This window comes from Pygoscelis adeliae, unplaced genomic scaffold (assembly GCF_000699105.1).
Source record: "Pygoscelis adeliae isolate BGI_AS28 unplaced genomic scaffold, ASM69910v1 Scaffold280, whole genome shotgun sequence".
NCBI classification, from domain to species: domain Eukaryota; kingdom Metazoa; phylum Chordata; class Aves; order Sphenisciformes; family Spheniscidae; genus Pygoscelis; species Pygoscelis adeliae.
Genome location: NW_008823944.1, coordinates 1,767,330 through 1,785,727, shown reverse-complemented (window position 1 = coordinate 1,785,727; position 18,398 = coordinate 1,767,330). Strand labels below are relative to the sequence as shown.

The following is an 18,398-nucleotide window of genomic DNA, read 5'->3' as shown; positions in this document are numbered from 1 at the left end:
GGTGGGGGGAGGGGGGCAGCAAAGGGCATGTCCACCTTCCAAAGGGCAAGAAGAGGAAACCCTAACTCTGTCCCTGGAAAAAATACAGAGCAAATTCTCCTGGAACTTATTTGCAGGTACATGAAGGGCAAGACAACTGGTAACAGAACAGATTTATGAAGAGCGAAACCCACCTGACCAACGTGACAAGCTTCAATTATGAGATGACTGGGTCAGCGGACTAACAGAGAGCAGTGGGTTTAACTTACTTCAGCTTTAACAAGGCTCTCCAGATGGTTTCCTATATCTAACCAAATAGCAAAGACTTGGTCTTAAGTGGACTACAAGGTATGTAGAAAGCTGGTTGGACCACCAGACTCAGAGGGTTGTGATCAGCAGTACAAAGTTCGGCTAGAACTTTCTATTCCAACTGGGGACAATATTGGGGCCAATACTGTTAATCATGGTCTTTAACAACATATCTGGCAATGAATTAAGAAGCGATTCTGAACATTAGGGATTTTTCTTCCAGTTATCATCTTGGTAGCACTCTGCTGGACTCACTCTCGAATGTCAACATCTTTCTTGTACTGGGGAGCCCAAAACTGAACACAGTACTTCAGATGTGGTCTCATTAGTGCTGAACAGAGGGGAAGGATCACTTTCCTGAACCTGTTGGCTATTGTCTTGCTAATACAGCCTGTGTTGCTGTAGCCTTTCTTTGCTGCTAAGTTAAGGCACACTGCTGGCTTGTGTTCAACTTTTCATTGGTAGCCCCAAGTTCCCTTCTGCAGAGCTGCTTCCTAGGGAACTTGTACTGTTGCAGGCAGTTATTCCATCCCAGAAGCAAGCCCTTGCTCTCACTTTTGTTGAGCTTCATGAGGTTCCCGTCAGCCCACTTCTCCAGCCTGTCCTAGTCCTTCTGACTAGCAGTCCTGACATCCAGCATATTGATGCTGCTCCCCGCACCAATTTGGTGTTACCCAACTGGAGAATATACTCCAGTTGGTCACTCTGGTCATTACTGAAGGCATTAAACAGTATTGATCTCAGAGGGACACTGCTAGTTATTGCCTGCCAGCTGGACTTTGCACCACTGATCACTTGAGCGAATTTTCCTGCCCACCTTATCTTCCATTTATCCAGCCCATATCTCACCAATTTGGTGGTATGTATGTGAGAGTGTGTCAAAGGCCTTCCTAAAGTCAAGGCATACAACATCCATTGCCCTCCCCTTATCCACAGCGCCAGTCACATCCACATCATAGAAAGGAATCTCTTTGGTCAGAGGGCTGGAGCATATGACATATGAGGAAAGGCTGAGAGAGCTGTTCAACCTTGAGAAAAGAAGGTTCAGGGAAGATCTTATTGCTGTCTACAACTACAAAGGATAAAGAGAAATTGGAGACCGATGTTCTCAGAGGTGCATGGCCATAGGACAAGAGGCAATAGCCACAAGTTTTAACATGGGAAACTCCAATCACATACAAGGAGAAAGTTTTCTAGTATGAGGGTGGTCCAGGCGTTGCCCAGAGAGGTTGTGGGATCGCCATTCTTAGAGACGTTCAAGATTCAAATAGACATGTCCCTGAGCAATCTCATCAATTTAGACCTGCTTTGAGCAGGAGGTTAGATTAGATGACCTCCAGATGTCCATTCCATCCTAAAGTATTCTACAGTTTTACAGCTTCAAACAGGTTTTAAAAAAAAAAAAACCAAAAAACAAAACACAAACCTCTAAGACATATGGTTCTATTGTAAGTCAGTTTCATGACACCACACAGATGTTTTCATAAAAAAATCATTAAGCAGATTTTTTTGTGTAACTTTTGCTGCTAAAGACTGTGAGATCTACTTTTTCACTAAATAATGTGATAGACTGAAGAGACTGATATACTATCATCCTGGATGCATCTGCTTCAGTAGTCCTACTCTTACATGTTTTGAAAGAAATATGCAAAAAGGACACCATAAATTGAATTGAATACTTTAAAATCTTTCTCTCTCTGTTTTTCTATCTTTGTTCATTCCTCCTTCACTCCTCCATCTAAAATATCTGGCACAAAAACTTATTTTATATCTGATTATTTTTTCCTTAAAAAAAAAAAATCTCTTGCAAACAGATGTCTAACAATAATATGATTTTAATTACCTAGTTTTAGATGCTGCAACTATTTTCAAGAAAGTTGGGTGGCTGGTAAAGTTATGGAGGATAAGAAGAGGATTGCTACAACAGTGGAGGAAAAAAGTAGCAAAAGAAATTGTAAAAGTTAATAACACTGGGTGGTAAGTTTCTCTCTCCATTTTCATATGTTGTGAAGTACTTTACGTATTTATGGATATTTCTGATTCTTCAAATGGTGCTGTTCTGGAAAGTTGAGGCTGCTACAACTGAGACAGAGCAATTTGTATTAGTACATCTGCACTGTACTTGCACAAACAAGCATGAATACTTAAACTCCATTACAAACCTCAAGCATCTTCACAAACAGAAACTGTAGAAATGCACAGCTGTGCTTGGTTAGCCTACACAACTTAAATTTAATTAAGTGTAAATTTAAATTCAAACTATTGCATGGGAAATGTATTTCTCTTGTGTTATTTTTTCAAGAAAACTATATCAAGTTAAATTATTAAGAAAATTTTGACATGTTTCAGGACTAAGAAGTGATTTTATTCTATAGGAATAAATTAGTGTCTTATGGATATCTTGATTTAGTTTCTCTGTACTGAATATTCAGAAATAGCAAGTCTTCCATTACTAAATTTATAATTAAGTAGCTTCTCACTAATGTGCCTTAGAATGACATCTTACTCTAATTATGAGCTGGAAATAGTCCACAATACAAACACAGTTGTGTGTTCTTGATCACCTGAAGGTTTGAAGATGTTAAAATGCATCTAGACTCTTCCTCTATTAATCACAATCTGTAGGCAATAAAGATCTCAAAAAAAGAAGAAAAAAGATATTTCTCTTGCTTTCCCCCCTCCAGCAACCTCTGACATGTTTTCTGCCTTGAGCTTTGCCTTGGGCAAAAATAAAGTCAAATGGTCTCATATAAACAGTAAATGCCAACCCTCTACTCAATTCTTTTTCATTTTACAAATTGGAACTATATGCATGTTTTTCTTCCCTTCTTCTAACACAGCTAAGTCATCACCAAGAAAAATGAAGAACATAGCATAGCACATGTACGAGAATAAAACTAATTACTTCTCTTTGGCCTCAAAAAAATGCTAACAACCCAGTATTATAACAATGTAGTTTTCAAAAAACTGTATATCAGCCACCTCAAAATAGAAAGTAAATCTTGCTCAAAGATATACGAAAGATGTATGAAAATCAGATTCCAAGAGGACAGTACAAACTGTCAGAACATTTCTCAAAAGAAAGCCACAGCATTAATAAATTCCACATTTATTAACAGTAATTTATATTTACCATCCCATTTCCAAAAAACAAGCAGCAATACATAAATGTTGAAGGTACAGAGAACACCACTGCATTTTTGCATTAATTTCCCGCTTAGGTCATGGTCTTATCATGATTATTTAAATTCAAGAGCAATACTTGGTTGACAAGGTACTGCAGTGCTGCAGGCTACAATCCTCACACAATGCCTAAAGGGTTATTACAGTGGAGAAATTCTATTGAGGACAATGAAAGAGCCTTACCCCTTCCCGAAGACACCTCATTAGAACAGTGTAAGCAGCCAAGGGAACAACCCGGCATTCTCTGGGGTGCTTCCTTTTTTCCTCCTGAAATGAAGCCAATGGCACAAATGATTAAATCAAAAAAATCACAATAATCTCATTTACATAAAAAATGGGTAACATATTCTGAATAAGGTTCATATTATACACATTTCAAATTAACATATGCTAGAAAATATATTACATTCCAGAACAGTATTACTATTTAAAGTTATTTCATGTGCAGCACAGAAATTGATATATTCTTAGCTCATTTAAAGAGCCCCCAAAATCCATAACAGAATTTGTCCTAATATTTCTGTTTGATCGATTCCTTCTAATTCACACACACAAAAAGATATTCTTGCATTCTTCTCAATCATTTTGATTACTACAGAAAAAGACAACTGATTATTAAAAGTAGTAATGCTTCTCTTTAAATGTGATTTAATTATACCAAACAACCAAAATTACTTTTGTCTGGCAACTAAAAAAAAAAGTAAACTTACTTTGGAAAAAAAAACTCAAAGTCATGCAGGGAGATATAAAGTGTCTAATAAAACTTACTGTATGAAGTAACCTTCAAGATCTTTATGTATATTTCCTTGAAATCACCCTGTTAGGGAGGCTAATTCACTGCTAGTTGAATCAGGGGTTTGATTCTTCCATTAGAAGTTAATGAACTCAACTTCCCCCCCACCCCAGTAGCCTACTGTAAAACTTCAAGTTTAAAAGAGGACAGTTGGATATCATTAAGATTTAACTACAACAACTTCCATATCTAGGCTAGTAACACAGAGATATTAGCAAGCGAGAAAAATAGCCTCTTTTGGGAAAGAAAGTGAGAAACAATAGGCATTGGATGGTATGAAGATGATTTGCCATGAAATCAACATGTAGCTTGTCTTATTAAGTAGACAAAGGATGACAAGCAACAATTCCTTCAGAAATTATACATTTACTAATATAATCAATAGAGTTCAAGAAATTACTTTTAGCATTCTAATTAACTTTATAATAAAAAGCATAGTATGGGCAAGGTGGGGGTTAGCGATGCAGAAACAAATTATACTTTCTGAATTTCCTGATTTCTGAGTGGCCTACACTAATTCAACATACATGATGTGATAATGTCAGGCATTTAATTAAAACATAGCACATTAGCAGCAAAAACTTTTCCTGAATTGCCTACTAAAATTAATTTTCCTTCTTTATTGAAAATAAATCAAAACTTTACTTGCAACATATATCAATAGAGAAAATGAGTTTGTTCAATGTCCCATTTTTTTAAGCTTTATTTCTGTTAACTTTGTATTAGGAGGTATGGAACAATTTTCCTTGGAAGTAATTTACAAACAATAATAATAAAAGTGGTTTGACATCCAACCGAGACATCAGATCTACTACATTCCACCTCCTTCATCCTGTCTGAGTAACAACGTATTGACATTTGATCACAGTTTGCCTTCCAAGGCTTAGTGTATAAGTTTAAGAAAATGCAGCCCAAGTTTCAAAGGATGGTAGGTTACTTTCTAACAGTCAAAAGTGGAATCTTCTCCACCTGGAAAAGGCAGGCCAAGACCAGAAGACAAGACAGAGTTAAAATGACAGCCTATGCAGGAACTGGCATGGGTCTGTTTCTCATTTTATTCCTCTAATTTAATCAGATATTCTGTCAAGTTTTTCTATAACCATACATACTAAATGTACTATAAAAAGCCTTAAGAAATGGTGCAGTCCTGAAACATTAATAGTTCTTCCATTCTTCAGACTGATTAATGATTTTCTGCAAGGTTTAGTCCCTAGTTAGAAATAAAAAAAAAAAAGGGCAAAAGGTGTATGAAACTTAGCACCATTCTTAATTACCTATACACAGCCACACAATTTGACATATAATAAATTTAAATATATCACCAAACACTGGGGGATGTTCCCACTTTTTGCTCACAGCCCATGTTGATTTTGTTAAAACTTCAGGTTCTGCACCCTAATAACACAAACAGCACGAAATGAATAGAAATATTACATAGAACTTGAAAGTTTTCCCTCAAGGCAACTCGCTTAAGAGTAACAGAACATCCTCCCTGGGGTCTGCTCATGCTACTTGTGCATTACTCTTGGCTTCTGTTTGGAAGAAAAGTGCAGAAATGGAGTGTAAGATCTTACTTATGAGATCCCATATGCAAGTACACACATAATATCAGAGTTTAGGATTGCAGAGGACCACTATGATTATCTGGACTTTTTCCCAGTATTTTCTAAGCCACAGAAGTGCAACCAGTGATCCTGTATTTAACCTAATGAATCATGCTGCACCTAGATAGCTGAACTTAATTTTAAGTGTTTGATAACTTACGATTTACCAAATGTTCATATGAAAAAGAAATAATCTTTATCATTATTTAATATTAATATTGTGGTTGGACCTAGAAACACTTAGCAAAACCCCAGAGGGAATAAACAAACAGATGAAAAACTGCCATGTCCTCCAAAAAATTACAGTTTAAATGATAAATATTTGGCAGCTTGATAAAACAATCAAGCAGGCTGAACAGCAAAATGGAAGAAAACAAGGAAAAAAAGAAAAATAAAAATATTTTGTGTACAATTCCTAATTAGTCAGATGCAGTTATGATTTTATTCTTAAATTAGTCAAGGTATAAAGCTTTGTTGTTTAAAGATATAAATTGGCAATAAACATTCTTGTTTCATCTTATTATGCTAACATTGACTTGGTGTGTGATCTTGGCAAGGTCATTCAATACTACTGTTCTGCAGTTTAATGAGCAACAAAATGCCTACAACACTACAGTATTCTGAGGTTAAGTCGGTACAGTATAGAGAAGTGAAAAGCTTTATAAAGGGCTTTTCTTAAAAAATTTAAATAAAAAATAAAAAATGTTAGTGTCTCCAAGCATACAAATCACAGTGATATTTTTGAAATTTTACCAAGACACAGTGCCTTGAGTTCATGCGTAGAATAGTTCCAAATATTTCTTCCTATTCTCTTAATAGTTTCTTAGTTATAACTCAAAGCAATGCAACCCATTATTATAGATCTTCTTGAAACATGACAGAGTTGCCATTTAAATACAAGTTATCATGCTTCAAACATTGTGAAGTTCATAAATACATACAGACTCAAATTTGTCAGTTCACATTTTCAGGGAAAAAAAAATCTATTAGGGTCAGTGCATGCAAATCATTTTGCTGTTATAGAGCCAGTGTAAACAGATTTGTTTCAGTCACTAAAGTTTAATTTCAAAATAAAATCAAGCAGTGCAAAATACTCTTGCCAAATATAATTTTCAAGTTGGAGTTTTAAGTTTATTTGGTTTTATTAGTGGTTAAAAATTACACAGTTTGCAATCTGTCTGATGATGCTAAGTACAATTTTTTTTTCCCCCGAGAAAGACTGAGAAAGTATTAAAACATAAAAAATAAACTGTGACTGTGGATGTATTTTCCATAACATAATTTCTCAATGTTAGAACAAGTTCCATGACTCTGTGTGTTTGATAGATATTTCGGCAATTGCCTAACCAGAAAAGGACGATGCTTGCTAACCTACAAAAACCCAGGCAACCATTTCATCTTGTGGAACACGCAAAGGAGCTAGGGGATGAGGACAATAAAACATGGAAGTTCATCAAAAAGCCATAACTACAGTAAGCAAAATACAGATCCATTTGGTATTTTCATTACTTTATCAAGTGACTTCACAGACTGCTAACTAACATGATAGCATTCAGAGCAATTAGATGATGCAGTTAATACAAAGGCTTCAGAGAAGTTAGGGCTAGGCTTTTTCTGTTTGAAGTCACCTTCATTTCTAATGAGTAAAATAAAGTATTTTACTCTTTGAATAAGGGAAGAGAAAGGTGAGGGTTTAGAGGAGCTGTCATCTTCAATTCCTACTATTAATAGTATTTCTTTTCTACAAATAACCTCTGTTTATTTTTAATGTGAATCTACTATTTCTAGACTGAAGGCTTAAATCAGTTCTAGTCAGGAATCACCATAATTCCTTTTGAAATTAGTCAGGATCATTCCATTTCCTTTTCCACAGCATTGTGAATCCAACCATGCTAGGATAAGATCTAATATGGACTAGATATTAATTTATTGATATCATAGGCTGTACTGATACATCCTATTTAATCAAAGTCTCTAGCTAAGATGTTCTAACACTTAGATCTGCCACTTGGAGGCCAGCAGTCATTATGGTGATTGATAAAATTGTTTTATGAAGTTAAAACTCTATACTTGAAGAATGCAATTTAATTTATCTCAGATGAAGTACATGATTGGACTAACATGTTTCTTAAAGTAGAAAAGGTATCACAGAACATACAAGGACAGGAAACTGTTGAGGATACAAATGATAAAGTAATTTGCTTTTTTGGTCTACTTTTCCATGGGAAATTTTTTTCATATTTGCTAAATTTGTAAGGATCACTTGATAGTCTTACCTCACTGGCTATGAGGTAAAGAAGCTCCCCAAGTGCTGGTAAAAGGCATTGTTTCAATTTGCTATTTCTGAAGTTCTCTCTGATGAGTTCAGTTAAAAGTATAATTGCCTGAAATAAAAAATTACATCATAGAACAACATGTATAATCTTTTCTCAAGCAAAATGTACTGTTAAAGGCAACAAGCTTTATCTGGAATACTGATACACTCTTCATTTATGCTAAAGAGCCATTTGCAAAGGATTTAGTAAGCATGGAAAGACAAGAAAAAATAATAATTACAAAACAGATTATATATGCAACATGGAGAAAAATGCAATAAGGAAATAGCCTAGGTGACAAACTGGCAGCTATCCATTCTTCCCTTTCCCTCAGGACAACAGAATTAGATCTGCCAGGAAAAAAAAACTCTACTTGCTGTTCCTATGTTCCTATCAGAAGATCAAAAAGTTCTCCTCACCATCAGGTTACAAAAAGAACAAACAACAAAAACAAACAATGCTGTGTAGATATTAAATCAGGAGATAGGAACTCTTAAAGTTTTGTCTCCTGATCTCTGAGCTTACTGGCAACTCACTGTGTGAGAACTGGACGTATCATTTCAGTTTTCTGTACCTCAATAGTTTCTGTTTGCAAAGTGCATATATATATCTAAAAAAATACAAATTAAAAAAAGAGAGAGAGGAAGGGAGGGAGAGGGAGAGGGAGGAGGAAAGGGAGTGGGAGGACGGAAATTGAAAATTATGACTCATCTTGTAAGAAATCACTGTCCCATACACATATGGAACAGATTTCAACCTAACATTTAATGCTGGACGCATTCAAGAAACCAAGGACGATTTAGCTACCACGTGTTAAATTAAAAAGCATGCTATCTGCTGGCTGGGGTGTGCTCCCCCAAATCCAAATGTGCTCCACTATGTACCAAGCATATAAGCAGTACAGAAGCCAGTTGTTTCTTTAATTTAAGAAAGATGGATCTACATTTACCCCCTGGCTCCAAAGCATTCATGCCTTGCAAGAGGAGGAAAAGAAGACAGTTCAGCAAATACAGATTTAACATACTTCCTATGTCCCTTAAGTAGTTCCTTTGACTATTGGGAAGGATTTAGTTCTAATACTTTTTAAGTGCTTATGAGATACAGCAAATAAGCTCTGTAAACAGATACTGTTGGTGAAGTCAATGATTTCCAACAGTTTGCTTGATACGCTAAGTGAGATCTGAAGTTATTTTTATGTACTTTGTACTTAAAAAAACAGTAATGTTGCACATACTATTCCATTTTAAACCTTGGAAACAGTCAACTTTCTATTTACTTTAAATGTGAAGTGTGATGTAGCTTGCGCTACTTTTTTTTTTTAATTAAACAGAGAAAGCATTGCTGTAAAGTACCTTACCCTATGGAAACAGGAAAAAAAAAAAGTAGCTCAGGCAAATTACGATACTTATTGCATATTTCACTGTTACACAGAAAACAAGGCAATAGAAACCATCATATTATGATCTCCTTTAGTATAACAAATGGAGCATGAATTTTATTTCATTCTTCTGCTTATGAACTCTTCCTTTCCCCTTCAAACAGCAAAAACATTATCAGCAGTATCACTGAGACATTTCATGTGTTTATTTTATGCTTTAGTAGAAAACAATGGACTTTTTAAAAATGGACTTGTTTAAAAATATTTTAAAGTAGGACTAACTGGACAGTCCTACCCCAAAGTCATTGAGTCCAGGTCTTAGGTATTGATGATGCTACAAATATCTGATAAGAAGCACAAATGTTTATGCAACAAAGGATCTAACTAATGAAATCATAATGAAATAAGTACTGGCTCACTGTAATACTTCTTATTGTTCTCTTCTAGTTTAAAACTACTTTTAACATGGGTAAACAATAGGGAAGAGTTAATGAGCTGAAAAAAAAAATTTCTCTGGTATTTTTCCCTGTTGAGCTAGTGTTATCTGTATACAGAGAACACTGAGCACAGACTTCTATCACTCATCTCAGGGAACTCAACATTTACAGTGCTATTTGAATACAAACAAGCAGCACTTCAACCCAGGCACAAGGGGTCTAAACAGCAGCAGTTCTGGGAAACCACTTACTTTGTGCAGTCAGTTTCCCAAGATATTCTCAGACTTTGCATAGGGTTTAAATGGAGAACATGATAGCCATTCTTGCAGACTGGTCTCAAATTAATCCAACAAAAAGATATGAATTTTTCAGTTCCGATTATGGGCCCGCCAGTGTGGGCTCCTTTCTCCTTCTTTGGAGGATCCAAGTCTAACTCTCTTGAGCATCAGTTTCATTGCACACTCAAGGAACTGCTCAATTCACTTCAGCTGACTGAGTCCCACCACCCTAACACTTACAAGCTTCATAATTTTGCCTCTGTTAAGAAGCTTTCCCTAAACAGAAAAAAGTACTCACAGTAGACAGAACCTTTCAGGTGAAGCATGAGAGATGGCTCAGATAACTGGTTTTCAACACAGCTGAAATACTCATATAGCCCAGTGTACAGCAGAGACTAATATTTCAGATAGTACATTTAAAATCTGGAATCACCTCACTTGGTGACCCTGAAAAGTCAGGCAGTTCACAAAATCTGGTTAAATTGTGGTGGTTAATCTGTGATTTGTTTGCCATTATGTGTTGTCTAACTCTTTCACATTCTTAACCAACACACTTCAAGCATGGGAGATTATGTGACAGGGACGAGTTGTGGACACAGACTATAGCCTGGGTTGAATACGAGGCTACAGAGATGGAACACATGCTATTGCTGACTGTAATGCCACATTGCACATTTTTCTGAAGTGGAAAAGGGCCAGCATAAAGATGGATGACAAAATATAGCCACATTCATATACCTGCATTGTGTCTACAGCAGCAGATCTTGCTTCCAAAGTTTCTTCTGGTGCTGTAGCTATTAGCTAGACAAAGAACTGATGCAGCTCAGAAGCAAACAACAGGGATAGACACATTTTCGGGACACAACCAAGGAAGTGGTGTAGCTTGTCTGTTACAAATGTATGGGCAGGAAAAGCTTGGGAAATGGGAAGCTTGAAGCTGAGGAAACAGATGTAGATGCAAGGACAACAGGGATGCAGAAGGAGACTAAGGGAAGTATATAAGGTTAGGAGTTTGATCTAGAGTGATAGAAAGGTGATACTGTCATCCATATGAACAATCCACAATAAAGCTCCCAAAGAATTTTAGTTTCTCTTGTTAGAAAACCGTGGGCCAAAGTCACTTCAGTACTTACTCCCAAAGGGGAGAGCAAAACAATCTACAGTCCTTCCTCTGAAAGGGATTTAATGTGGCAAGCCTTTGAAGAGATGCGTGGTAACTGAAGAATGTAACAGAAAAGTTTTTCAGTGTTAGAGACACATGCTCTTTACTTTGGGTAGCACAGGAAAAAATAATTAAAAACCACCACCACCAAACAAAGCCGCCACCACCATTGTGGTTTTCTCACAAATCATGAGAAGTGTTTGGCCAAAGGCAAAGGTTATCTGAAATAGTCCTGGCTCTCTACTTTCAAAACACGCTCTCTCCTCCCGCTACCTCAAAAGGCCGAGCAAAACACAGTCCCATCTAGTCATTAAGCAAGAAGCAGCTAAAGAGAAAGTGTTACTCTGAGTATTTTTCAGAAAGCTAAAGAAAATTGGTGATTTTGAACATAAATCTCATTCTGTATAAAGCAATGCATATAAATGCCAAAACACATACGTTGGTTGCTGATCACTGCAAAGCAGATAGCAAATTTGTCATTATGCATACACCCCAATAAAAGTATGTAATACATTATTAAATCCTTGATGGAATACACGTACACTACATATCCACCAATTAAAAAAAAGTAAAAACATAATTTAAGTTTTTATCCACAAAGAACAAACACATAGCAAAACAGTGTAACTTAGAGAGTATTTTAACTGAGAGGTATGCTAGGCAGGAGACAAAAATTCTGTTATTTCCTGGGAGAGGACCATTAAAAAAAAAAATGTACGTAATCTTGAAAAAACAGGAGATAAATTCATTATCATCCCTGACTTGCAGTTCAAAATATCAGAATATCCTGATATAAGAAACTGCCTCAATGCTTATCAGCATCTTATAAGTCACTTCAGATTTACTGCAAGACATCATCTTCTAGAGATCTTTATCGGAAAACTACTCGTAGATGTTGCTAAATTCTGAACTGCTTTCATTACAAGGTTTAATTTTTTTACAATGACAAATTCATAGGTGCATAAAATCAGTTGCTCAGTAAACAAATACTCTTGTCTCCTAGATCCTTTGCTAATATTAAATGCAATTTATGTTTTTGCAAGTCATAATATTTTTGCAGGTAAAGGCTAGATTCCAGTCTCCAACCTCACTGTCATTTGCATCTATATAGAAAGAGGCAAGACATTGACACAAAAGCCTCAGAAACTAAAAAAAAAAAAAATCTGTGAAAATTAGTCTCATTTTAGCAGACTTTGCAAGAAAATATTCTGTGAAAATCCCATCACAGACACTCACAAAAGCATATAGGGAACTGAAAGGTGAATCAGGTAGTAAAAAAAAAATTAAAAAAAAAAAAAAAAAAAAAAAATCGGGAGTTTACAGAGTTTAACAAACATCCCAGGAAACAACCATTTCCAATCCTAAAAGTTATAAAATGTACTTTTTTTTTTTTTTTAAACAGTTTACAGATGTATTTGGCAGTACAGCACTTTTTCTTCCTCAGAGCACTAAAGAGTTTTTATCCTCAACTTTCCTTGATTTTCCTTTACCTTCTGACCTTAACAGCTTCATAACAACTCCAATCTTTGTACAGAGAAATCATATAAAAACTGGAAATGTAGTCTTCAAATCAAAGCAAAAAGATCTACTAAACAAACTTTGACCTTCTCCCCTTTTTTATGTAATGCTATGTTTATTAACTGTTTTCTTTAACGGCTTTCAGAACATTTCCTCAGGTGTTATTAAGGAACTTTAAATAGCCTGCTATACTTTCATGTTTAAGTGAAGAAATAAATGTATCAGTAGGTTTTAAAGCTTCTAATATATCAGCTTGAGAAAGCAGTAGTCAAGGTGGTTCAAGTGCAATTCTGCACTAAATGATGAATACATAATGATAGCATTTTCTCCTTTATTAGATTTGCTTTCTATAACTAAATAGAATTACTCTTGCTTTTGTGATTAAATACATATTTTGAGAACTACTTTCACTGTGGAATCAATACCACTAGAAGTACCTCAAGCACTGTAGCATTAACAGTCATTATCCATATTCAGTTAACACCTCTCAACTTTGCCTCTTTAGACTGAGGGTGAACACACCATGAAGTAGTATTTAGACTACACAAAATTCATGAGCCGTGTGATAACACGAGCTGCAGACAATAGTCCTAGCAGATTAGCTAGGAACATTAAATCATCATGATACCTAAGTTAAGATTGCTTGTTTGTTTGCAGGCAGGACTTGATGAAGAAAATACAAATCAAATTGTACATCTGCTATAGAGAATGAAGGCAGGCTGTTCAAAATTATCATTTTTCTGATATCAGCAAGATTATCAACACTAATCTTGTTTTGCAGCTGTAATATTTATTTTCCCAAAGCATGGTTAGCGTGTCATCAAAATTTACCAATTTATTATCTAAATACATTTATGTATGCAGTCATAAAATTCTCAGAATCCTATGTTCTATTAAATAAAATCGTGAATTAAACTTTGTATTTAGTAAATTATTCCTTTACTCACTTGTACTAAGATCTGTTTGGCTACCTTACTACTCAATTGAAGTTTTCAAAACCTCTCATTATCATTACATATACCAGGTAGATTATCCATCTTCTGTGGTTTTTTGGTTGTTCATTAAAATTAAGAATTTAAGATTTAAATTTAATGAAAATTAAATCAAAGAACAGTATTTGATATTGGTGAACAGAAATTACTGTTTCTCACTCTCCATCAAGATTTTATGACTAGCAGACCTAGTTATTATTTTTATTCAGAAGTGATTAGAAGAGTAAGTTGTTTTCCTGATATTCTAATTCCTACTCTTTTCTCATATTTGAATGAAAAAGTGGTAAAACTGAGCTAACAAAATTTAAACTAAAAGTTATTTCCTTTCCTGTGCACTAACAAAAACTGCCAAAAAACTAGTCAACACTGCAATACATGCAAGTTTCCATTTAAAAAAAAAGCTGGTTTATTAAACAAGAGAGAAGATCTGTCTGAAGAAATCTGAGCCATAAGATCAGTGACTGACTTGCAATAAAATTGTTAAATCTTTGTTAAAGAGAAAAAGAATGAGTTTCACGAATTTTTACACTAATTATCTTCATATATTACAATAAATTTGTCCATTAAACATTAATTTTAGTACTCTAAGTAGATTCATAACAAGAAAAGCACAATTAAATTACTAGAATCCAAAGACTAATGGAACTGTATGGGGGTACTATGGCAGAAGGCACTGAAGATTAAATAATTACCACACATTGTACAGGATACTCACTATTCTTAAATGCTTATGGTCTCTCAAACACAAATCTATATTCACCATAATCAGATAATGGCCTCTTTTTCTCTAGAGAACATACAGTCTAACATTTACCCTATGACTTCCCTCTGTTCACTGAACACATTCAAGTACTCAAATACTATACAAGTGCAGGAAACGGGAGCTCACAGAATATGTCACATACTGAACAGGCAGAGTGTCTGTGCCATTAACCAAACTTAAGAAGATCTTCATGTGTCCTCTGCAACAGAAGCTATGAAACAGGAAGTTGTGATTCATCATCTATATTATAAGCATAATTATATAGACACAAATATTTTTATAAAATACATTTAATGTTATAGAAAGTATTAATGAATATATAAATTTAAGAACATATTTTAAATGTCCAAAAAGGAGGAAAGCAAGCTGTTTTCTGCTGTCATGTGCACAGATAACTTCTAATCTTGACAATAGTGATTTGCACAAGATTTAAAATATACTTTCATCCTTTCATAAGGAAAAATATGACTTGAAAAAAATCTGCCCAAAGACTTGGATTCAACGTTAAAGGGCGGTATAAATTTTAGGTAAAGAAACTTCATTACCTGGAAAAATGAACAACAGAAAAATCAAATTTATTTTAATTACACAGTCTGACAAAAAGTCTCCTACTTACCTATAGTACATTTTTTTCTTTTCAACCTGTCTACATTTTTGCTTTCAGTGAAGTAAATAAACTGCAAGTCCTACACTGTCTGGTAAAAGCATCTTAAATTTAATAAACTACCTACACCTTTTACACTAGCTGTCAAACTGGATGGATATAGTATAGTTGCAACAAGAGAAGAAAGAAGAAAGATTCATATTTGGATAGATAGTCATTACCTTCATTTACAACAATAGTGTGTGAAGTTGATATATTACCTGTAGCAGCATCCATTTCAAGCTATACCTAGAAGTTTCCCTGCAGTTTTAGGAGTCCAGAAGTGAAAATTACAGCATATTCAAGAAGAGAAGGTATTTTATACCTTAAGATGTAAAGTGGCTATGTATATATTTACAATATTACTCCATCTTTGATCTATTAGTATGCCTGCAAGCAAGCATTAGTGGAAATCAAAACATTAATTGTAATTCTGCAAACCCTTACAGTGATAAAAACTGTCTATGCCTCAAGCAGAATGGAAATTACTTTTCAGTTCCTCTTCTTGTGAGTACACACACATCATGCAACATGGGCAAGTAATGCTGAAGCAATCTCACTTTCCCTAGAGAAAAGCACTCTCACTAGGCTGAGAAAGTACGCCATGGTTATATTGCCACTAACCAGAAAAGAAACTACAGTAATATTTATACCAAATACTCATCTTTAAAACGATGCATGAAAAAAAAGATGACCAGCCTTCTCTGAAAATCTCAAGCATGTTGCGTACCTCCCTTCTCAGTAGAATATGAATAGTTAAAACATTACAAGGGATAACCGTACTTAATCAGGAGTTGGATCCACATGTACCTGTGATCTACTGCACCTCAGTGAAAGCTGGTTAAATATCCTGCAATAAACAAGTGGCTTGACTGAAGAGTAGGGTGGCAAGACAGACACAGATACCTTTGTCAAACTCTATGGGGTGCAGATACAAGAAGAAAGGGTCTGAGTCAGTGAAATATTCAGGTTTTGCAAATTTTGTGTTCAGTACAATAAACTGGGTCATGAACTGAGGAACACAGAAGAGAAGTCGGACCATCAGACTATGGACATGGCAGTAATGTTGTCCAGAATGTAGAAAAAAAGATAAGCAAATGTACAACATATCGCACAATTTTTGCAGAAATATAACTCCTCTAGAACTCCTCTAGGGAGCAATATAAGATGGATGTGTGACATTTTCCCAGGCGGAATACAAAGCAAAATTGATTCATCACAAAAACTCTTTATCTTTTCAACTTTTACGTAACTGCTGTAGGAAGAGGTCTTAGCAGACAAGTAGAGTAGCCAACCAGATGTCACGAACTCAAATGAAGGCTCCATCAACCTGCTTTGGAATGAATCAAGATCCCAAAGGGATACAATCAGACACAAATAGTAGGAATTAACTTACAAATCTGTTGTGTTTACTAACAAATCAAAAATGCATCTAAAAGAACTGTCTACAAGCTTTGGGGTTTGACTGTTTATTGGTTTTTGTTTTATTTTTAAGAAAGTTATTTCTTCTTGTCTGTCATGACAGATGTATTATTACATGACCTCAGTTGCAGATGTTCATGAACATATCTGATTTCCACGCCAGCCCTTACGTTTGAAGCTTTTTAATGACAGGAAGGACCAGGTAAAAATATTTGCTTCAAACAGGAGAGAGACTCTGTTTTTGTTTTTGCCAAGGGCAGGAATGAAAAAGATTGCTCAGGAGTCCAAAAAGTGAAGGGTCCCTGAATTAGAAAGATTTCTGCCTTCAAAACTGAGGTCAGTGGCAATCAGCTGGAGCTGGTTTACATCTAAAGATGTAAACTGGAACTAGAAACCAGTCTTCACAGAATAAGATTTGGCAGGAGCATGCAAAGAAGACATTGTCTTTTTTTTTTTCCCTTCCTTTCTTCTCTTCCTTTTTGTTTCCCTGTATTTAACTATCATCATTATACGCAGGTTTCTACCATTCATCCTTGCCTTTTCTGAATATCATGTTTCTAGGTTTTTATTCTTTTCATAACTCTATGTGAAGTTACTCTAAGTCACCATCTTCTGCTTCCAGGCAGTGGGCTTGTTATCCACTTGATTTAGAAGCCATGCTGATGACACTCTTGAAGACCAATGTCCATCAATAAAATATCCATGTAGGATATTTTAGATTGATTAATTCTACATAGAATTTCTCATATTTAAAAAAAAAAAAATCTACAGACTCAGGATTTTCCATAAATTTCCTTTGAAGTTACTTCCCTTTATCGATTATTGCAAATTCCTTCATTCTGCTCAGTGAAGATGTAAACCAGACCAAACAATATCTGGCTAGAAATTTCCTTCTTCTCTACAGAATTATTTTTTAAATGTGTTTCAGACTAAAATCACATTTTTTTTCCCAGATAATAGCTGAAAGTGCTGCTATTCAGAGAAAAAGCTAGGACTACAACCGATATACAACTGATCTTTCATAACACTGAGCCTGGTTTAAATGTCTTTTAGTGCTGTAATCAGAAGGCAGTAGGAAATTAGGTTTTTCAGCTACCACCAGTGTGCAATTTCTATCACAAAAACATGCTGTAGCCTAATTGTGTCAATCAAGCAAGTATGTGCTTTAGAGGAAAAGGCTGGATTCTTTTCTCCTGTTACTAGTCTGTGATTTGATTAACTTGCAAGTGCGAGACCTTTTTCAATCTAAGAAGTGAGAGAAACATACTATTTTCAAACTATTCATTTTGACATTTACCTTAATTTTCATTTTATATTCCACAAAATTTTACCACAGTATGCTAGTGAAAGTAACAACAAAAATTGATGTTACAAGCAAAGACCAAAGTCTATCCATGATGCCAAAAAAATACTAGTGAAAGAACACATCTAATTTAAATCTACAACACGTTACAAATTAACCTCTTTCTGTCCCATGATGCACAACCATACAAAATTCTATACTCTGATGTGTTGTTTTTATGAAAATTGGGGTAGCATAAAAAAAAAAAGCAGCATTTAGACAATGATTTAGACAATCATTTTAGCATTGTCTCCATCCCTGTAATCATTTGAAACCTCTT

The 18,398-nt window shown here is 35.1% G+C and overlaps 1 protein-coding gene across 1 annotated transcript in view; it reads right to left on the bottom strand.

Moving 5' to 3' along the window:
* Positions 1 to 18,398, bottom strand: part of ULK4 (unc-51 like kinase 4) — a 247,806-nt gene that overhangs the window by 196,157 nt on the left and 33,251 nt on the right. The window contains 2 exon segments of the mRNA XM_009321252.1: positions 3,655 to 3,738; positions 8,145 to 8,252. Coding sequence (XP_009319527.1) covers positions 3,655 to 3,738; positions 8,145 to 8,252 — 192 coding nt within the window.